Genomic DNA, 22,522 nt, shown 5'->3' on the forward strand with positions numbered 1-22,522 from the left:
CTACTGTTTACTAAAACCCTCAAACAAAAGTGATGAGAGGTGATTTGATGCATTTTTTTTTTTTTTTTTTGAGACAGAATCTCGCTCTTTTGCCCAGGCTGGAGTGCAGTGGCGCTATCTCGGCTCACTGCAAGCTCTGCCTCCCGGGTTCACGCCATTTTCCTGCCTCAGCCTCCTGAGTAGCTGGGACTACAGGCGCCCACCACCGCACCCGGCTAATTTTTTTTTGTATTTTTTTAGTAGAGACAGGGTTTCACCGTGTTAGCCAGGATGGTCTCGATCTCCTGACCTCGTGATCCGCCCGCTTCGGCCTCCCAAAGTGCTGGGATTACAGGCGTGAGCCACCACGCCTGGCTGATTTGGTGCATATTTTTAAAAGAAAACAAACACCCATGTTGGGTTTTGATTATTTATGGCGCTAAGAAGGGAACATGGTTGGAGGCCCGGTGTGAGAAACTGTGCATTGAATCAAAGAGCACGATAGAAACTGGCTTCAAAGCAACTTCTTGGCAGCAGCATCCTCTTGGGAAGCTAGGGTCTGTCCCGGAACCAGCTGGTAATGTTAACGAAACACAGAAAATGCTTATTCCAAGGCACATTAATTTTTTCGGTCAGGTCAGGAACCCTGCGGTGGTAAAAGACAAAGTTATCCCGGGTTGCTGGTCTCCTTCCTTTAAGTCCCAGGAGAGAAAAATTATGGTGAGAGGCTGAGTCTCAGGCTGATATAAACAGGTTGATCTCTGCTTCCTTCAGCAATGGGCCATGCAATGCTCTTTCCCCACTCATCTGAGGGCTGAAGTTGAAAGAGGGGTTCAGGCCTGAGATTCTCCTCCAGTGCCATAATGCACAGAAAGGACTCATATCCTCCTGCAACCCACCCTGCAAGGAAATCAAAGCAGGAATATTACCTGTTTATGCAGATCCTCGTGAAACTGAAATGAAAGAGGAAAGTTTATGTATTCAGCCATTGAAATCACCTCAGATAATTCGAGAAATATTTCCATTGCACCAAATTCCATTGGCCATCACTCAATGGACGCCCCGCAGGAGCCTGAGAACCTGGGACCTCATGCGTCTGGCTGCATTAAGATCCCAGCCTGGGATACCTTTCTACCTATAGGTCCCTGGCTACATGACTTCAGTGGCCTTCTAGAGCTTTCTGACATTTCTTTTCTGTCAAACCCCTCATCATGGAATAAGTGTGAATATGCCAGGGGAAGGTAAGTCCCGCTCACCCTGCGGGCCTCCTCACCTTTTTTGCTCCTCCTGTGCATGAAGATGCCCACTCCACAGATGATGAGCCCCAGCACAAAGCCCCCAGCTCCTGTCAGCGCCTTACTCCGGGCAGAGTCAGACTGTGCTTCTGGGAAGGACAGACCCAGGTTCAGTGGCACCTCCACCAGCTGCACCCCTATTCACATCCTGTTTGAGATTCTGGAGCCTGATGCAGAATATTGGGACGAGGACAGTGAGGGGGAAAAACCTTGCCTAACAGGAAATTCAGAAAGAGCCACTCCCTCATATCTGGAACACAGAGTGTGACCTCAACAATGTGACAAACTCTGATCCTGGAAGTTGCCTCTCAAAATGACTGAGAATAGGCTAAAATGCTGAAGGAAGAGAACAGTTCCCATGTGTGAGGTCAGTTCAGGAAGGTGTCTATGTCCGTAGATTCTGTGACAAGGGGGAGAACTATGAATCCTCAGCATCCCCTAGGCCAGGGTCAGGCGTCTCCATTGCCCTGGCTTCAAACTATGCTCAGGAGCTGATATAGAAGAAAGATGGGGTTGGACATGGCCCCAGGATATAGATGCAGAAGATAAGATGAGTGGACCCCAGAGCCAGAGAGTCCTTGCTCTTCAGAAGTGGGCTCTAGAGGGTCATCAGAGACTAACTCACTCCACTCCACGGTGACAGGACTGTCCAGGCTGGGGTGCTCCACTTGGCAGGTGTAGACGTCTCCCTGCTGGGGGGTCATTTCCAGCATCACCAGGATCTGGAAGGTCCAGTCTCCATTATGGATCAGGTTGGTGGACACGACCCCAGCTGTTTCCTCCTGTCCATTCAGGAACCATCGGACTTGAATGCTGCCTGGGTAGAAATCTGTCACGTGGCAGACAAGCAGGTTGTGGTGCTTCAAGGGCCCCTTCTTGGAGGGGGAGACGTTCACCCTAGGCTGGACTAGGAGTGGGGAAGAAAAATAATGAAATAGCATTTGCAATTATTATTTCTGTCTTGTGTTTTTCGAGACGGAGTCTTGCTCTGTCGCCCAGTCTGGAGTGCAGTGTCACAATATTGGCTCACTGCAACCTCTGCCTCCCAGGTTCAAGGGATTCTCCTGCCTCAGCCTCCCAAGTAGCTGGGTTTGCCTGCCACCATGCCCAGCTAATTTTTTGTATGTTTAGTAGACATGGGGCTTCACCATGTTGGTCATGTTGGTCTCCAACGCCTGATCTCAAGTGATCCGCCTGCTCGGCCCCCCAAAGTGCTGGGATCACAGGCCTGAGCCACTGGATCTGGCCAGATTATTATTTCTTAGGCATGTTCACGATGTAATTGATTCCTAGATATTGAAAATAGGAATAATGTGATTAGGCTAGTGGGGAAGGGTAGCACCGAAAAGATAGAAATAGACCTTCAAGTAGAGCATGCATGATCTTGAATAAAATAATAAATACGTATTTAGGGGAATGGCAGAAATACAGAGGTGGCACTCTGTAGCACATTTAGGAGAAATTTTAACTTAAAGCAATTTGGATAAAGAATATTTAATCAAATGTGAAACTACCTATCTTTTCAAAGTTCTATCTTGATACAAAGGATGCAAAATTTACCCAAATAATATCTTAAAATTAAGATATACAGACAATGGCATTATGGTGGCCTATTAATCTAATAACTTTATTTCATGAAAATACAAAGAAAATGAAGAGAGCTTGACATGTCTTATTCTTCAAATAACCTAAGTATTTTTTTGCCTAACCTACAAAAACTCAAAATCTTCATATTTATATAAGATCCTGAGCCCCTACATGCTTGAGTAGTAGAAATCCTGTCCTTTTCCAAGTTCCTCCTCTGTGCTGTGTCTTCAGGTCCCTTGAAGTTCTCACAGATAATTAGGTGTTGCCTCCCTCTGCATTTCTGTATTTGTGCCCCAGTCTATTCTGTTGTTTGCAGGTCAATTTCCACACTGCCACCTACAACTCTTCTTTTGGATCTCTGCCCCCAGTACCTTTTTCCTCCTCAAAAGGCAGAAAAATCTTAGCACTTTGGGAAGCTGAAGCATGAGGATCACTTGAGCCCCGGGGTTTGAGACCAGCCTTGGCAACATAGTGAGATCACATCTCTAAAAAGAAAAAAAAACCGGATATGGTGGTACATGTGTCTGTAATTCCAGCTACACGGGAGGCTGAGGCAGGAGGATCACTTGAGCCCAGGAGGTTGAGGCTGCAGTGAGCCATGATGGTGCCACAGCACTCCAGCCTGGGAGACAGAGCGAGAACCTCTCTCAAAAACAAACACAAACACAACAAGAACAACAACAATAACAACAACAACAAAAACACAGAAAAGGGCCAACTACCCTAAAAACGGCTCATTCAGAGGAATCCCCTAGAGAACAGATCTTTTAGAGGAATGTCTCCAATTAGTCTTCTAGGTCCCCACTTCCTGGAGAACACAAATACCCTGATATGGGGCTGGGCCAGGTAAAAGCACCATCTTGAACTGACCCACAACCCTTACTCCCTATTGTATTTTCCCCTTGTTTACAGACTGATCCACATTGCCAGCCTCTTCCCTCAATGTGAGTTTATTGTGGGGGCACCTGTGTCTCACTACTTCATCACCTCTGTAAACTCAAGGTCCATTAGACTATTCAACCCATGTCTAAATTTCAGTTGTGAATAACGTTCAGTTTCTTCCCCATAGAGCCCCTGGGAACCATGAAATCAGGGAGAATACTTGGGTGTCTGTTTTAAGGTCCCAGAACATTCCATGAGAGGCATCTTGCTCAATACTCTTTGACAGGACCTGGTCAGCCTGAGGCACATCAGAGACCTCCAGCAGGCGCTGGAGCTAAGGCTTGATACCCAATGGCCTCATTTCTGACCCAGTTCAAATACATTTCCACAAGGCAAGGATTCCTGTTTGTTCTAGTTGCCTTCTCTAATGCCCAGAAAACATTTGCTCAATTACTTCTAGATTTGGGTGGGCATCCACCCTGGAATTGTCACAACTCCTTTCCTCCCCCTTCACACCTCTCTCCTGCCTCTGTGTTTTCCCTGTTCTAATTCATGGCTTCATTGCAATTTCTCTGACAATAATAGCAGTTTCCTACCTCATCTCCCAGCCTGTGGTCCCTCCTCTACCCAGCACCCTTAGTAGTCTTCTGAAGACACGGCTCCAACCTTCTCTTTTTCATTTTTCAAAAATCTTCAGTGCTCTGACAATACTTATCTGGCTACGTGGGAACCTCTAGGGAGCTGATTACAAACAGATTCCCAGACCTTCCCACCCAGGGAATCTGAGTCTCGGGGCACTGAGTCTGGGGATCTGTGCATCACAGAGGATCTCCAGAAGAGTCTTCTGAGCAGTGAGGTTGGGGACCTGTGGGCCTAGAGGAGAAACCCACACTCCTTAGGCTGGCATCAGGGCTCTCTGCAATTTGGCAGCTGATTACCATGAAAGAAAATGCTGCCATGCTGCTGATTTGTGCCTCCACAAAGTCTTAGTAACAGTTTTTGCCAATTGCATTACTTTTATTTGAACACCTCTGTCTACCATTACCTCAGCAACTTTCCTAAACTCATGTCACTCACCTCATCCCCACCCAGTGTGTCCACCTTCTCACTCCTAACAGGCGAACTTCCTTCCATTTTCCAGGAACAAGGGGATCACAAGTGTGATCTCCCCAGCTTCCTCCTCTTCCCTTTATTTTTTTTCTCTGTCTAGGACAAAGGTCCAGGGCTCACCCTCACTCCCTGATGCTGCTCCCTCGGGTCCCTCAGGTTGGTCCACCAGGCTCCCCACTCCACGTGTTCACAGGAGGAAGCCAAAGCTCCAAAGCCCTCCTTTCCCGTCTCTGAGAAATCCTCTTACTGCATACATCTCACCTCTCTCCATTCCTTTACACCCAGACTTTCTGAAGGAAAGAGTGAATGACCTCAGACACTGCCCTGTGCCAGCCATGGGGAACCCAAGACAAGTACAATCCATCTCAGCCCTGAGGAGGATGCACCACACTCAGCCTTATCCACCCCCTCCCATTCCAGCCAACCTGCTCTCCCCAGGTCTCCCTGGTTTCCAAACACACTTTCCATCTTCAGTTTTCTGACCTTCCCAAGTCACTGGCACTGCTGTCCACTGTGCTGCTGAGGTCCCCTCCCCTCAGCCTCCAGGACCTTTCTCTGTGGGCGTCTCCTCACACTGCACTTTGGTTTTTTGTCTCCTTCGCAGGCTTTTCTATCTTGGTCAAATCACAAGTGTCACAGTTCCCAGGATCCAGTCCTTTGCTCTTCCCTCTGGGTCCCCTGTCCCTGGGTGGTCACATGTAGCCCAGGCCCCTCACCAGCTGCAGACCCTTCTCTCTACCTGCCCATCAGACCATCCATTTGCCCCTCAAGCACCTCAAACCCAGCCGTCTCCCTGCAGGTTTCTTCTCTGCGTGGTCAGCTGTGCCGTCTGCACCTCCATCTCCACACCACACCCCTGCATGCTGTCCTGTGGCCTCCTTTCCCCTCACCCCACATGCAGTCAGCTGCCAGGCCTGACGAAGTCCCGGGGGTCTCTCTGCACCCATCCTCCTCACTCCATGCCCAGCCCAGTCCAGGTCCCCGTGCTCCCTCCCCTGACATGCTCCGCATGACTTCCCCCTCATCAATCTCCAGCCCAAAGTGCCCTTCCTGCCTGGCACTAAGGTCCGTTAGGCCTGCCTGGCTGCCCCTGCTGCCTGGGCCCGGGCCCCCATGGCTGCCCTGGGACCCCGGCCCAAAGCCTTCACTCACCGTGGCGCTTCTGGATGACTGGCACTTCCAGCTCGTAGTTGTATCTGCACACTGTGTCCACGGAGGCCTGCATCCTCTCTAGGATGTCCTTCTGGCTGTTCCAGTACTTGGCAGTAGGTCTTCCCAGCTCCGTCACTGCCCGGAACTCCCCCAGGTCGCTGTCAAAGCGCACAAACTCCTCCTGGTTGTACATGTATCTGTCCAGGAGATGCTGTGTCCCGTTAAACGCGTAGCATTCATACCGCCTCTGGTACACGTAATTCTCTGCGGGGAGGGGGCGGCAATTAATGGGGGGCGCCACTGTCACCTAATCCTCTCTTTCCGCCCCCCCCCAATATTCACGATTCTTCCCAAATCTTCCCACTCAGGGCTGGATTTTAAAATAGGAGTTTTCCTAGTACCCAGTTCTGTGGTCCTAGGCAGGTCGCAGAGCTTCTCCAGGGCTCAGTTTTCTCACCACGCAGCGAGAGGATTTACTGAAAAGAATGAGACTCACTGCTCAGGGGGACTGAGTGATCACTAGGGAGCGGCGAACACTGAGGGGAAGGCAGTCCCTTCTGCTGGAGGCTGGAGGAGGAAGGGGAGGCACTTCAGGTGGGGTCGCTGGGAGAAACAGCAGGGGCAGGAGGAGCTGGGGACATGGAGGGTGGAGCTGCTCCCCTACTCAACTCCCTGCCTGACATTTACATCCTGATGTCAGTCCTGGCTCAAATGCCTCCTCCTCCAGGAAGCCCTCTCTTCCTTCTTTCTCTTTTCCATAGCTAGACGCTCTCTCTTCTCTGCCGGTTTCTTGAGAATTCCTCAACCTGCTCTTGTTGTTTTGCATTTAGGAAATGTAGAAGTATATTTCTTAAAACTTTCTTCAACTTTGGCATAAGAAAGACTCTGGGCCGGTCATGATGGCTCACACCTGTAATCCCAGCACTTTGGGAGGCAAAGGTGGGCGGATCACGAGGTCAAGAGATCCAGACCATCCTGGCCACATAGTGAAGCCCCAACTCTACTAAAAAGACAAAAATTAGCTGGGCGTGGTGGTACATGCCTGTAGTCCCAGCTACTCAGGAGACTGAGGCAAGACAATCACTTGAACCCAGGAGGCAGAGGTTGCAGTGAGTTGAGCTGAGATCACACCACTGCACTCCAGCCTGGCGACAGAGCAAGACCCTGTCTCAAAAAAAAAAAAAAAAAAGAAGAAGAAGAAAAGAAAGACTCCATAGTCTGAAAGTTAATTTTCAAACATGGCTGCAGAAAGACTTGGTGTCAAAAGATGTGGAAAACATCTTAGTCAATGAAAATCATCACAACAACCAGAGACCTGTGGGGGTGGAATCCTTGGGTTTGGAGGCATTGATGTAATTTTTTTTGGCAATTTTTATGGTTTTATTTAAACACAAAACATGGCCTCATGTTTTTCTGCATGAGCTTTCTACTTATTTTCTTCGCTGTTCACCCTTGCATTGGAGTTGGTGACTCTGATGGCCGGCTGGGTGGCTTTTTCCACGATGGATTTGTTGTTCTTGGAGGAAACTTTGTGAGTGATCTCAGCACAGTAAGATCTGTGGCACATCAGCAGCACTTTCAGCTCCTTGATGTTGTGGACCAGAAACTTCCGGAAGCCACTGGGCAGCATGTGTTTTGTTTTTTTGTTGCTCCCATAAGCAATGTTGGGCATCGAGATCCGGCCCGTCAACCTTCTACGAACCCTGTTGTCAAGACCTCTGGGTTTCCACCAGTTATGTTTAATTTTGACATATTGGTCTGTGTGGTGCCGCATGAACTTCTTGGTCCTCTTCTTGATGATCTTAGGCTTCACGAGGAGTCTGAGGGAGGCCATGTTGAGGAGGAAGAGATGGCTGCCACCACCGTAGGCAGCACCGAGGAAGAGAGCATTGATGTAATTTTTACATAAAGAACTTTGGCAGCCTTTCCTTCATGCTGTTCTTCCTAGGGAGCGCCATGAGCAGTGTCTGGCAGGTGTGTGTCTACACAGAATTATCAATGACGCGGCACATGTTTGTGTCTGTTTGAGTCTCTTCAGGCCTGCTCTGTTCTTGGGCACGTTGGGGAAATTAAGGTGCTATGACTGTTCTGCACATCTGTTTCATGCTCCACAAATTAACTCCTCCAGTTTATTAACCTCACCCCTCACAGAAGCTGTACAGCTGGTGGCAGAGGACAGTGGAGATGGGGTAGCGCTGGCCTCAGGGCCACCATGGAGTCCACCTTTAGTCTCCAGTGTCATTGCTAATGTATGATCTCAGGTCTTGACTCAGATATCCTAACCCGCCTCTTCTCCTGGTGCCTTGCGCCCCAGCCCCCCAAACTCCCAGGCCCCCCCACAAGCTCTTGAGTCCAGATTCCTCCTCTTCTGCCACCCACCCACCCCTCCCTGTTTAATTGCCCCACTTTGAGTGTGAATCCTCTCATTTTCATTTGTTAGTTTTTGTTTGTCCTCCTCAATCACCAGTAAGATAATATTTTTTACTCAATAATAAGAATTTTGAAATTCTTCTTTGCAACATTTGAGTCTTTTTCGTTTAGCCAGTCTTAGGTATTTATTTTTCATACATTTAACTTTTTAAATGGAATTTTACCTGCCAAGTAGACATAAGTGATGAGGGGTTTTTTGGTGTAATTTGAAACCTTCTTTTTTTGTCTATAAGAATCTTTATCCTGTTTGTGCAACCCTTAACAATTGGGTTGCCCAGAGTACAGTTTGAAACTACTGATCTGAATGAATTCATCTCTCACTCACAACAGGATATATTAAAAACTCTAGCTCCCTATGGGTTGTCTCAGCCAAGCTTTCCTCCCTCAGCCTCTTTAAGCCAAAGCCTGGCTCCTTGGGCCTTTTCTCTTGTGCCCTGTTTGAGAATGGGGATGTGTGTGGAGTTGGAGGAGCATGCAGGGCATGGTGGAATCGGCCCTGCCCACTGTACCCACTGCCCTATGGCTCCAGCTTTCCCTCCAGTGGGTTTCGATTGAATATTCATTCTATGCAGGGAGGTCTGGTAACCCACCCTCATTCCCTGTCACATGGCTCCACTGCCTCATCTCATTCGCACTACAAACCTCAACCCAGCCTTTGCCCCTCAACCCATTCACTGCCCACTATCACATGCCCCCTTCTACCCTCTACTCCCCTACCTCTGGGTTTCCTTGTTGGCTCCAAACACTGCCCCTCATCCCACACGACAGCTCTGCCTGTGGGATTGTGGTGCCGCATCCCTCATCTCCTGCTGGACACTGTTCAATGTCACCAACACAGCTCCAACCTCCTGTCTCCCCACCCCAATCCCTTTCCACTTTCCAGGGCTGAGTCATCCTGCTGGTTAGTTCTCAGCACTTCTCTGTGACTACAAGTGCAGGTTCTCCACTTCTTCCTGGACAATGAACCCGAGGTAATAGATAAGAGGTTTTAGGGTGTGAGGGGCTGTCCTCAGGAAATTCCAACATTGTTACCCTGAAAAATGAGGGAGTGACATGATGTCAGTACCTTCTAGGTGTGTCCTAAGAGGGGTGTGGAGGGATCTAGGAGGAAGGATCTAAGCAGGAAAGGTGGAAATCAGTGGAAAACTAAGGTACCTACTTTTCAGTCCTTTCTCTCAGGGTGTTGGTGTAAATTTGGACTGGAAAGATAAGAGTATCCTGAGAGAAACACAGTGGATCATAGAAGTCATAATATTACACCAGCCACAGGGAGTCGGCAGGATATAGAGGATTTTCCCTTGGTTACTGCTTCCTTGGCTGTCTGATAACCTACACCCAATCCCTTTCACACACCCACACATCCTCATCTCATTCTTCCTACAATTCTCAACCCACCCTAAAACTCTAACCAAGTTCTGGGGAGGCTGGGAGAAGTACGTTTAATGAGAGTGCCTTCATGGGCTAGAACCTGTCCCCAACCCTCCCTCCCATCTTGCCTTAATTGTCCAGAGGCATGGGCTCCTGCTCCATCCTGGGGAATGAGAGGCATTCTCCATGAGCACTGAATCCTCAGTGATCCTTAGAGCCTGGACAATCCAGCTTAGGGCTCTCTGCCTGAGTCCCCTCCAGGTTGGATGCAGATGTAAGCACGCCCAGGAGCCTGCACTTGCCACTTTCTCTCTCTGCAAATCTTGTCCATCTAAGGTTATCCCGGACCTCCTGGCCTCATTTCCCCAAATACAAGCCTACTGACCACTACCACTGGGCACCTCTCTCTGTTTGCTGTATCCATGTCCTTGGAGAGAGAATAGGCCTGTAGGGTAGCAAGCTATCCTATAGGGGATGAACCTCTTTCTCTAGCTGGGAAGGGAGGACACCGGCTTAGGGCAGGAACCCCCGCAGTCTGTCTCAGAGTCTGGTCCCTTAAAGAGGAAGTCCCCTAGGAATTGTTCCCTGAGCCAGACCCTCCAGGAATGGCAGCTCTGCTCTTACCTGGAGTGGCCCTGCCCTGGACCACAGATGTGAGCAGCACCATCAGTAATACCATCAGACCCACTGTCTGGGGGGTCCCAGAAACCTGCAGAACCATCATGGAGCTGGAAAAGGATGGCAAAATGAAAAAGGTTGCAGTCAGGAAAAGAAGGACTCACTAAGGGGAGCTCCTGTCTGAAATACTAGAGACCATGAACCCAAGTAGTCTTCTACGACCCTGGGATTGGACAGAGTCTGAGAAAAGAACCAATGGACACTGAGCTTTATATGAGTCATCACTCGCCGGGCAGACGGTTAGTGTGAAAGGTCTGAAAATATAAAGCCTGTGATGCAAGTAAAATGACAGATGGAGGACAGTGATACTGATTTTAAGCAGTCAGGTAAGTCATGAGGTTAGGGGAGATGATGTGTTTTCTTTGCTCTGAAGGTGATCTCAAATATTCTGCTGGCCCATCTACGGGGATTATCATTTCCCCAATTCTGCCACACCTCACACACCCTTAGGACATGGTCTGTTGTGGGAGAAGTCCTACCTCAGTGTGTAAAAGGTCATTCAGTGGCATGATTTAGAGGGATTAGAGTACCCATCCCAGAACTCAAATGAAGCTGGAGTCTGTCTGTCTTGCCTTTGTCCAATGGTGTGTTTAAGATTAGCACCCATTCATATTTACTTTCTCCCAGAACTGTGAGTCCTGCGATGTGCAGGGGATACCAGGTTCTCCCACAGGACTGTCATCAGGGTCAGGAGGGCTCAGTCTAGGGACCTTACACTGGGAGCATGAACACACCACCTACCCTACCATGTAAATATGCAGCTTTAACGATACTGCCTCTTTTGGACTTCAATTTCTTGACTTCAATATGGAGATGATATAACCTGCCTTATAGCAAAGCTCTCAAGATCAAATGAGATCAATAGGTCTGAAATTGCTTTGGGAAAATAAAGTCCATAGAGAATATAAATTGACCAGTATATAAGGAAGAAAGTGAAAAATTCACCTAAGACCCCACCTCCTTCCAAGCATCTGATTCTATTTTGTTTATAGTGAATGTTTTCACAAACTTTCAAAGAACATTACTTCTTACTTTAGACACTTATAAATGTGATCCTATTGGACCACCAATTCTAATTTCAAAAAATCAAACTGGCGTCATTTCTCTAAATAGATATTAAAATGTAAATAGAAGGCTAGCATGTAAAATGCAAGAGAAGAAAAGAATTATGTAGTAGAAGATGTCAGGGGCCACCTTGATTTAGAGGCCAGGAGAGGATTGTGGAGAAAAGCTCCGTTTTTTAGTAACTTCCTGGATGGGGCTCTTCTCCTTGTCACTTACTTGCCATAGATAATTAGAAAAATACTTAACTCATCAATGTTTCAGGTCATTTATTTTTAGAGTAGACATTAGTAATACCTCCCTCAGGCTTAATGTGAGGATTAAATGAAGTAATGCATGCAAAGCACTAATAACAGCATCTCTCATGTGCTAATCTGTTATTAGTTATTATTTATGCATGGTAAGGCTACCACAAACAAGAAAAAATATTAATGTAATATATGTGCTTCATCATTACATTAAATAGTAAATGTTTTATGACTTTATCTATGAGTATCAAAGAAATAGCTCAAAATCGAAATATTTAAAATGAGGCTAGAAAAATAATTTCTTAAATACAGTAAAGAGAATATAAAATAAAAAAAAAATTACCTGTAACAGAAAAGCATTGGAGAAACTCTCCTTAAAAACAAGCTCAAAATACGGGTACACATTGTTACCATAGGTAATGCTATCCTGGGTGTTCTTATGTGAAAATGAAATAACATGACTAGTAATTTAAAGATAAAAATGTTATTACACTGTTTAAATACCAGGAAAAGTCAAACACTAAGAAATCTGAATAATAAAAATTATCTGGAAATTTCACTAACAAAGGTAACCAGGAATAGATAAATACTTAAAGATCAACTTCATTCAAGTTAATTAAAACCTCTAAGTAGAAATTATAACAATTCTGCAGAAATGATTAAATTAAAAGTAGATATCTCAGGGAGGTGGACCTGAAAGAAAGATTAATTATATATTTTACTAGATAGAAAATTCATTCTTAATTATCAACAGAATATTTTTGTAAATTTGACAATGTTGCATAAAACATGATCTAAAATATAGTGACCAAAAAACATCAAAGATCATCTGTCTGAAATGGCGGTGGAGGTTGAGAGAAGGAACATAATGGAAAACATTTGCCATCAGAAAAGAGTGTGGCTTATCTCGTTAAGTCTCTTTTTTTAACTCCAAAATTGAACTGTGAACTGGAGCTCTCTTGACCATGCTGGTACCTAAAATTCTCCGATCTCTTCCCCAGCACCTTCCAGCATCCTCTTTACCTAGCAACAGAGAATGTCAGCTCTATGATTTCTCTGATTGGTGAGGCCCAACCATGCTGACTCCTCTCCACCCACTTTGACCATTTCCAGGTGTTAGAAGCTCACAGTTTCAAAGTCTCATCTGCCTCCACTCGGCCTCAGTTCCTCATCACTGTTCCTGTGCTCACAGTCATCAATTACAGAACCCACAACATGCGCCGTGAAGACAGAATGTTTCAGACCAGAGGTGTGATCTTGAGAGCCCTCTCCTTGGCTTTCCTGCTGAGTTTCCGAGGAGCTGGGGCCATCAAGGGTGAGTGCTCAGGAGGATGCAAGAGCATCAGGGTGAGTGGTGGGGAGGCTCACATCAATTGTTGCTTCAGGAATCAGAAATTTTAGGAGCTCATCGATCTAACTGGCCCTCATGATAGTCTATGTTCCCTCTGGCTGTCATAATAATAACAGCAATAGCAGCCAGAATTTACGAGACACCTGCATAGTTTCTTTCCCCATTTATGTCTCACAGGAACCTTCAACAAAGATATTATTCCTTTCATTTAGAAATTATTCCCTTTATTTATAAATTATTTTGAAAAAACGGAAGCTCAAAAAGATGAATACGCTTTCCAAGGTTACACAGCAGATCAACGAGCCAAGTTTGAAGTCCATACCCAACTCTGAGGGTCAAACACTGCCTTCCCCAGATTCTTGCGCACAGTGACCTTCTACCAGGGCCCTGCAGGCCCTCCACACCTCTTTTGTCTCTCTGGGATCCCCAGCATCTGTTTTTTGTGGCTGCTTCACAGGAACTCTGAGCTATGGGCTCTGTATTAGGAGATAAGGGGCCAAGAGTGTTCCTGTATCCTCCCATCCTCCCTCTCTCCTAGGACCCTAGGGCCCTTCCTGGGTCTTTGTGGGTGGTCACAAGCTCTCCTCTCTCAAGAAAGCAGTGTTGCTTGGTCTTCATAGCCTTATGATTCGGGTCCTGAGAGATCCAGGACTGCAGGGGAGGCCTAGAGTTTGGATAGCTGCAAGGACACAGACAGAGATGGACTGTGGTTAATGTTTTCTTCCTGTAGCTGAAATCAGGGAGAATGACATCAAGCCTGGGCATGATGCTGTCATCCCGAAATCTAGTGATGGGGAAGGTTAGAATCCATAACGCACAAGCTGCACACTGGCCTCAGACAGTTTTATTTAAGATGTGTAGAATAAAGAGGAGGTGAGGCTGGGGAGAACCAGAAGTATCTATTGCCTGTTCACGGTCACCTGGGTTATTTCTAATGTTATGTTATAATAAACACCACAATGGGCATATCTTCATAGATTTGAATATTTTTTAGGATTCTTGGTGAAAATTTTTAATTAGCTCAGCTGTCTCTTCAGGGCTTGCCTCCCCAGTGGTTCCTTGTCTCTTAACATTTAAACATGTTCTTTACATTAAAAACATAAGCATGAACCAACTGATAAAAAACAACCTTGACTTCAGTCTGCATCTTCCCCTAGAGCCACTCTCTCTGTGTCCTCACACTTGGAGCTAAGCTTCTGACTTATGTCTAGTATATCCCTGAGGATCCTCTCATCTTTGCCATCAGGAACTTCTCCAGAAGGTCAAATCCAGTGGGTTCTTCCCAGTGCCTCTGACTTGAGTTACTAATAACATTTACACTGTAATCCACTTCTTTCTGATGAACTACTCTGTCTTTATTTTTCTGAATCCTCCTTATCATCCTTTAAATCACCTCTTAATTATCATATTCTCTCATCATACCCTGAGATCTCTGCAATTCTGACTTTTGACACTTTTCCTGGAAAATCTCATCTAACCTGCACCCGCCACTAATGACTCTCTTTCTTTCTTTTTTTCTTTTTTTTTTGAGACGGAGTCTCGCTCTGTCACCCAGGCTGGAGTGCAGTGGCGCAATCTCGGCTCACTGCAAGCTCTGCCTCCCGGGTTCACGCCATTCTCCTGCCTCAGCCTCTCCGAGTAGCTGGGACTACAGGCGCCCGCCACCACGCCCAGCTAATTTTTTGTATTTTTTAGTAGAGACGGGGTTTCACCGTGGTCTCGATCTCCTGACCTCGTGATCCGCCCGCCTCGGCCTCCCAAAGTGCTGGGATTACAAGCGTGAGCCACCGCGCCCGGCCTAATGACTCTCAATTCTTTGGCCTAAACTCCTCTCCTGAGACCACTCATCATACACAAATGTCTACGTATTATCTCTCCTTAAATGACTTTTAGATCTTCTAAGTGCAATAGCCCCACAGTGAACTCAATATTTTCTCCCAGTCAGGGCGTCTTTCCCCTGTGAGAAGTGGCTTTTGCCCTGTTTTCAGAATGCCTACTTCGAAGCCATCTGTTCCCCAGGAAGCCTTCCCTGATGTGCTGTTTGATCGTATCTGCACTTATCCTTCTGAACCTGCTGTTGTCTTGTCACTTGTGTTTCCTTCTGTGAATTGTACGTGTCTGCAGAACAGGAAGAACAGGACCAATGTATTATCTTTATTTGAATATTTAGCATCTAACAGTGTTTGACATATAGTAGTCTTTTAATACATATTTTTATCTGAATGGAAATGATATTTTGAAGTAAAATAATCTATTTCATATCTGGCTGATCTTTAGACCGCAGAACTTGTGTAAGTGGTTTTTAAAAAGCATTTATAAAAGTACAAGGGACATTCATGTATTAAGAAGATGAGTTCCCAATAATTGCTGGAGGACTTTGTGTCTTTTTATTTTACCCTCTTTTTCCTGATGAGTCCTTTGAGTCCTTTAAACTGAGGAGGAATCTAGGTTTCCTAGTGAAATACTTACAGGATTTAATTTAATTTGTTTAGTTTGAAATACCACTCTGTGCTTGGCCACTTACAGTGACAGGGAATCATTCTCAGTGAAAAATAAGACACAGACCCTATCCTCCAGACACTTACAATTACAGTGACAGGGAGTCATTGTACATATATGTACAGACACACAGACCAACAGGGGAGTTTATGTTTGAGTTTGATGAAGATGAGATGTTCTATGTGGATCTGGACAAGAAGGAGACCATCCTGAGGAGTTTGGCTGAGCATTTTCCTTTGAGACTCAGAGTTATTCTCCCTGTCACTGTAAGTGGCCAAGCACAGACTGGGTCCCCACATGTCAGGGCTGCAAACTCCCAGGGAAATCCGTGAGTTGGGAGGTGAAAGCGGATGAGCCCTGTGGTCCCTTCTCACTCTCATGCATTTATCATTCTAAACTCAGACTCTCACATATACATTCATTGTTTTCTTTAATGATGATACTTGCTTTTATCCTCTTATCTTTGCTGCTTCTTGCAAACTAATAAAGGCCAAGCAACAAAATAAATTAAATCCTACAGGTATTTCAAACTCAGCAATAATTTCTAGTGGGCCTCTAAAACAAAAATCAAAATATAAATGTAAGAAAAGTTTAGAATGCTTAGTACCTGGGTGATGAGGTAATCTCTACATTAAACCCCCGAGCCATGACTTTACCTACGTAACAAACCTGCACCTATACCTCTGAACATAAAATAAATGTTAAAATGTTTTTAAAAAGGAAAAAAAGTTTGGAACAAATGGCAAAATAACTGTACTGTACTTTTGAATTTATATGCCCCAAATGAAAAATATTACCCACAAAGCTATACATTCTACAGTTTCATGTTCATAAACTAAGGCAGAAACTTTAAAACTGACAAGAACACTAAAATTTGAAGGATATTTTCTTCTTCCTCTCAATTTACTATTTTTTCTCCCTTTTTTGTAATAGGAAAAATAAAATGTCCACTCCCCAACCCCCACAACTTTAAAAACAATTTTACATCTGTGTCCTAGAAGAATTAAGATCTTAAGGGGACAGAAAATCTCTACTAGTTCCACCAGTAGCCATATGACCTTAGCAAGTTACTAATATTTAACCTCCCTGCATTTCCTTATCTGTAAGATGGTATGCTACATATTTGCTTCATAGGGTTATTGTGACAATTCAACGAGTGAAATATGTAAAGTATTTAGAAGGATGCCTGGTACAAGTAAGTGCTCAAGAAATGTCAGCTGTCATTGTTACTATTACTATTGTGTAGGGTCAGGATGCCCAGACTTTCAAAGACCAGGAAGCAACTTGACCTATCAATGATAAACTTTTCATTTTGTTCTTTGCTCCTTTCTTTTTATAACTGCTCATCTGCTGTCTGTATTATTTCCTTTATGGTGTTGCTCCTTCTTCCCCATATGTCCTTCCTTTGACCTCTTACCTTCTTCCTTTTTATATTCATAAATCTTTATTCATTTTCTAGGTTTCACCACTTGTATATTTATACTGACATTTTGTCGTGTTTTTCTCTACATTCTTTATGCAGCAGACCATGTGTCAATTTATGCCACATTTGTACAGACGCACAGACCAACAGGGGAGTTTATGTTTGAGTTTGATGAGGATGAGATGTTCTATGTGGATCTGGACAAGAAGGAGACTGTCTGGCATCTGGAGGAATTTGGCCGAGCCTTTTCCTTTGAGGCTCAGAGGGTGCTGTCTCACATTGTTATATTGAACAACAACTTGAATATCATGATCCAGCGTTCCAACCACACTCAGGCCGCCAATGGTACTGTCTATCTTTGCCTCTTCCTCTGTAGCCTAACTGGAAGGGATGAGAGGGCCTCTCTGCCACCCTCAGACTAGGAAGCCTAAGTGCCCCCTGCTGTGTGATCCTCTTCCCCTAGTGGCCATGGGCTGATCCCACTACAGCAAGGGCTTGCATCCTCCCTTCTCGGGAGAGAAAAAAGTGAGCATAGTGAGACTGGTCAGTGGTATGATAACCCCCTCTGTGATTCAAGAACCCAGAGCTGCCATAAAATCTAAGACTGAGGTAGATGACCCTCTCAAAGGTGGAGCCTTTGTGATTCATCCCAGAACAGGGGACTAACCTGGTGCTGTCTCCTCCCAGATCCCCCTGAGGTGACCGTGTTTCCCAAGGAGCCTGTGGAGCTGGGACAGCCCAACACCCTCATCTGCCACATTGACAAATTCTTCCCACCGGTGCTCAATGTCACGTGGCTGCGCAACGGGGAGCCAGTCACTGAAGGTGTTGCTGAGGGCCTCTTCCTGCCCAGAACAGATTACAGATTCCACAAGTTCCATTATTTGACCTTTGTGCCCTCGGCCGAGGACGTCTATGACTGCAGGGTGGAGCATTGGGGCTTGGATCAGACGCTCCTCAAGCACTGGGGTATGCAACTCCTTTTCTCCCCATAATCTCCTGGCATCGTCTATTCGACGGACCTGGTGTCCTCTGCACCAGATTTTCCTATTGGCCAGGTCTCAGTCCTCTCCTCGTCCTAACATCCAATTAACTGGTCCATAACCTTCAATTCCCACACCCATCCCAGGCCAGAACCACCCTCACTGCACCTCCTGACCCTATCTCTTCATTCTTCCCCCAGAGGCCCAAGAGCCAATTCAGATGCCTGAGACAACGGAGACTGTGCTCTGTGCCCTGGGCCTAGTGCTGGGCCTAGTAGGCATCATCGTGGGCACCATCCTCATCTTAAAGGCTATACATTCTGGTCGTGACCCCCGGGCCCAGGGGCCCCTGTGAAATACTGTAAAGGTGGGAATGTAAAGAGGAGGCCCTAGAATCTGTAGAATGTAAGGAAGGGAGGAAAAATTCAATCTGACAAGTGTTCATTGATATCCTAATGGGTTAAAAGCATTCAGCCACATAACAACAACAACATTGATAACTAACTCAGTAGTTAATATGCTCAGGTGCTATTCTGAGCATTTACATTTATTAACTCACTTTATTCTCACAAATAGTCTTTGAGGTAGGTACAATTATTTTCACCATTTCACATGAGAGATACTTCTATCTTTTTACATACACAGAGACCTGAAGCACCTTGATCAAGTTCCCACAGCTGTGAAGTAGTAGGGCTAGCTTCCAATCCAGAAAGTCTGGATCCAAGACTGTTTATCCGCTGTCCTATACACCTTATTTTGTGAAGCAAAAGACAAAGTTCAAATTCTCCAATAGTCCATTGTCTAGTAATGGAGCCAGATCTATATTTCTATATATAATTACAACACAGTGTGGTGGGTACCTGTACTATTTACTGTCTCTACTTGGACTCATTCCATGGCAATGCTCACACAAAAAATGCCCCCCCCCGAGATCTTATATTTTCTATTTATTATAACACTCACCATATTTTATATTTTTATATATTTTGGGAATTCTCTTAGTATTAGTGAACTTCCATGCAGATGACCACATCTAATTCATTATTATTAGTGTTATTCATGCTGGACCTCAGGTACAAAAGGTTAAGAACTTCTCAGTTCATTATACTATCATCATTGGTGCCTCCGAGCTCTCTCTCTCTCTCTTGATTAATTTGGTCCCTTTTATCTCTAGTCCTTACTCCCATATCTAACCTCTTACCCCTACCTCATAGGTAAACATTTGAATGAATTTGATGTTTCCTTTTATTTGCATAGATCCTGTACAATATGTAGTAGTGTCCAGTGTACATGTATTTTTAATTAACCAAAATGGCATTAGATTATAGATCTAATTTTGTACATCCAGTTTGTTTCTTCCAAATCCTCCATAGTATTCTACTCTATACTTCCATGCATTAGTCCATTTTGCATTGCTATAAAGGAATATGTGAATTTACCTAATTTATGAAGAAAAGAGCTTTAATTGGCTCACAGATCTGCAGGCTGTACGAGAAACATGGCACCAGCATCTGCTTCTGTTGGGGGATTCAGGAAGCTTTTACTCATGGTGGAAGGCAAGTGGAGCCGGTGCATCACATAGTCAGAAAGGGAGAAAGAGAGAGTGAAAGAGGTGCCAGGCTCTTTTTAACAACCAGGTTTCATGTGCACTAATAGAGTGAGCACTCACTCATTACCCTGGAGAGAGCACCAAGCCATTCATAAGGGAGTCTCCCCTGTGATTCAAATACCTCCCACCAGGCCCCACCTGCAATAGTTGCAGATCAGTTTTCAACATGAGACTTGGAAGGGACAAATATCCAAATCATATCAATCCACATATCTATATTGCTCCTGGGATACCTGGATCATCCCTGGTTCTCTACTATTGCAAGCAATGCTTGTATCTCACATGGACCTGCGTATGCATGTAGACCTGACCTGCATCCCTGGAATGTATGTATCCTAGAAAGGGGCTGCAGGGTCTCTGGAGATGCAGCTCCTTAATTTGACCAAGTATTGCTCATCTGCTCATCAGAATGGCTGTACTCATCTGTACTTCCTTTGTCAGTACCTGAAATGTCCTGCAACTCCTAAATGCACATCAACACTGGACATTATCCAGTTTTCTAACTTTTGCCAGTTTCATTTGCATACAGAAATATGCTGTTTTACTTTACATTTCTTTAATTACTTATAATTGGGGCTATAATTGGGACTGATTAGCCACTTGGGGGTTCCTTTTCTATAAATTGCCTGTTCACATTCTATGCTCATTTTTGTACTGTGGGTGTCTATCTTTTTCTCATTGATTTGCAGGATATCCTTATATAGTCCTGCTAGTAGTCCCTTGTCAGTTTTAGGCATTGCAAATGTTTTCCCCTAATCTGATTTCTGGCAACTTTCTCCTTGGTTTCCTTTATTGAAGATAAATCCTTAGTATTTTGTAATGAAGTCCATCAACGGTTTTTTTTGTTTGTGTGTGTTTTTTAAAAGAAGTCTTCCCTATACTGAGATATCAAAGATACTCTTAAAATATCTCCTATAGTTTTAAATTTCAAATTTATTACTTTAATTCATCTGGGATTCACCTTTGTGTTTGATGGGGATCATGTTTTATTTTTCTCTATATAAAGGGCCAGTGTTCCCAGAACTACTAAATAGTTCACATTTTCCCCATAAGTTTGTGGTGTCTCTTTGCTATACTGAAAGCTCCCATTAGAGGGGCCTGTGTCTGAGTTCCATGTTGTTCCACTGTTCTGTTTGTCTCTTCTTGTGTCAGTATCCTAGTGTTTTGATTACTATGACATTGTAGTGTGTGTTAGTATCCAATAGGACAAATTCTTCTTTATTTTTCTTTGTTCACACACATTTATAATTATATCTATAATGATTTATAATAGAATGAAGTGAATGGAGAATGTCAGATGTTAAGAGGAAGTATGGAAAGGAGGGCTGGGACTAGGGTGATGTAAGGGATGCACTTGACTTAGGTGCAAAATTTGGGGGATACCAAAAGAATCCAGTGATAAAAGTAAATCAAATTTTAATGAAATATCTTGAAAGAGCAAAATTAATGCAAAGATACATGATTAACCAAATATCAAAAGAGAAGTATTTAACGAAAATGGAGAAGAAGCAGAGAGGCAGAAGAATTAAGAGAATATGTTGTCACATAAGCCAAGGAATTAAAGAATTCCAGGAAGGAGGAAGTACTGCTGTCAGATGTTCGACAGAGATCATTTTAGAGAATTTACCTTGGCTTTGAAATCCTTTCAAAGAGCAGTTTACACAATGTGAGCAAGTATCCTTCCTTCATTGCCTTCATTGATATGGTTTGGATGTTTGTCCCTTCCACGTCTCACTCCAGAGTTAAGCTTCTTCCCTGCCCTCAGTAATGTGGCCCTTCTCCTTGTCAGGATATTTTGGAGACATGAAGCATATGGGGTGCCCTCAAAGTTAGCTGGAGTTTGGGGGTTGAAATTCAATGACTTTAGGGAACTCCTTCGCTTCTATGTGCTGTTCATCTGGAGGACCAGGGCGTGTGCACAGATGACCACCTTCTCCCTGGGACCTGAACAGGGCAGAGAAATGGGAAGATCAGATACAAAGGGAGTGGGGAAGATGGGTCTGGGCTTACAGTACTGAACCCAGGAATGACAGTAACCATGTGTGTTGCTGCGGGTGACAAAATATCTGAACAGAAGAGGACTTAGGAGAGATCTGAACTTCAGCTGCTCTACAAACTACATCTCAGCTTTTCTTCTCACTTCATGTGTTCACTACCCCAGTGGCTGACTGAATTGCTGACCCTTCATACTGTGTGCTTATCTGTTACCTTAAAGCAGTCATTCTTTAGCAAAGTTCCCAACAAATAGAAGGTGATGAATAAATGTGGATACTTTTGTAACACTGATATGGAGATTATCCCTTCATTGAGCCTTTTATCCTCTGGTCTCCTTTGAAGAAACTTCACTGTCACTTTCCCAAGAATACCCTAAGATCAATAAATACTTCAGTATGTCAGAGCTGGGAGACTCTGAGTCATTCTTATTGGAAGCCTAGGACAAGGTCGCATGTGAATAAGATTTATTGAAAGTGTGGTTTCAAGCTCTGTTGCAGATATAGTTACTAAAGGTTCTGATCTTACTTGAATGGAACGGTCTGAGGATATTGATTCAACCCTGGGTTCTTCCCTAACTACAGGGTAGGGTGGAGTAGAGAAAGGATATTTGGGGGAAATTTTACTTGGATGAAGTTTTTCTTGGATGTAGTTTGAAGACTGCAATGTTTCAAGTCTCTGAGGGAAGAGATTTGGTCTGTCTGGATCAAGATTTCAGGCAGATTTGGATTCCATTCACAGACCTGAGCTCCTTTCCCAAGGCTGGATTGTAATTATAGCAATATCTCATGGAGGATATTTTCTACATGATAAACTAAGAGCCAAGAAATAAAATAAGAAACTGCCGTCATTCATTGCAATTTTTACCGGCCAT

General features: G+C 44.7%; 3 protein-coding genes across 7 annotated transcripts; 1 reads left to right on the plus strand and 2 right to left on the minus strand.

Moving 5' to 3' along the window:
- Nucleotides 1-395: 395 nt before the first annotated feature.
- LOC129473012 (HLA class II histocompatibility antigen, DP beta 1 chain) lies at nucleotides 396-12,802 on the minus strand. 4 transcript variants are annotated; one of them, XM_063632377.1, is made up of 6 exons: nucleotides 10,428-10,631; nucleotides 6,006-6,269; nucleotides 1,900-2,181; nucleotides 1,236-1,363; nucleotides 909-932; nucleotides 396-553 (listed from the first exon to the last, which is right to left on the minus strand). In XM_063632377.1, the coding sequence occupies exons 1-6, from the start codon at nucleotides 10,525-10,527 to the stop codon at nucleotides 494-496; spliced, it is 858 nt and encodes a 285-aa protein (XP_063488447.1). In that variant the 5' UTR covers nucleotides 10,528-10,631; the 3' UTR covers nucleotides 396-493. The 4 variants fall into 4 exon arrangements, with proteins under 4 accessions (XP_063488447.1, XP_063488449.1, XP_055119084.2 ...); XM_063632379.1 differs by having other exon boundaries at nucleotides 1,253-1,363; nucleotides 10,428-10,630; XM_055263109.2 differs by having other exon boundaries at nucleotides 396-625; nucleotides 1,253-1,363; nucleotides 10,428-10,630.
- On the minus strand, nucleotides 7,109-8,317 carry LOC134735695 (large ribosomal subunit protein eL32-like). Its single transcript, XM_063632388.1, has one exon. It carries the CDS (start codon nucleotides 7,837-7,839, stop codon nucleotides 7,432-7,434), a length of 408 nt encoding a protein of 135 aa, XP_063488458.1. The 5' UTR covers nucleotides 7,840-8,317; the 3' UTR covers nucleotides 7,109-7,431.
- Nucleotides 10,770-22,054, plus strand: LOC129473013 (HLA class II histocompatibility antigen, DP alpha 1 chain). 2 transcript variants are annotated; one of them, XM_063632372.1, is made up of 5 exons: nucleotides 10,770-10,807; nucleotides 12,905-13,106; nucleotides 17,164-17,409; nucleotides 17,752-18,033; nucleotides 18,248-22,054. In XM_063632372.1, the coding sequence occupies exons 2-5, from the start codon at nucleotides 13,007-13,009 to the stop codon at nucleotides 18,400-18,402; spliced, it is 783 nt and encodes a 260-aa protein (XP_063488442.1). In that variant the 5' UTR covers nucleotides 10,770-10,807; nucleotides 12,905-13,006; the 3' UTR covers nucleotides 18,403-22,054. The 2 variants fall into 2 exon arrangements, with proteins under 2 accessions (XP_063488442.1, XP_063488441.1); XM_063632371.1 differs by lacking the exon at nucleotides 10,770-10,807 and having other exon boundaries at nucleotides 12,910-13,106; nucleotides 18,248-18,418; nucleotides 21,715-22,054.
- The last annotated feature ends 468 nt before the right edge of the window (nucleotides 22,055-22,522 follow it).

This window comes from Symphalangus syndactylus, chromosome 23, assembly GCF_028878055.3.
Source record: "Symphalangus syndactylus isolate Jambi chromosome 23, NHGRI_mSymSyn1-v2.1_pri, whole genome shotgun sequence".
Classification (NCBI taxonomy): Eukaryota; Metazoa; Chordata; class Mammalia; order Primates; family Hylobatidae; genus Symphalangus; species Symphalangus syndactylus.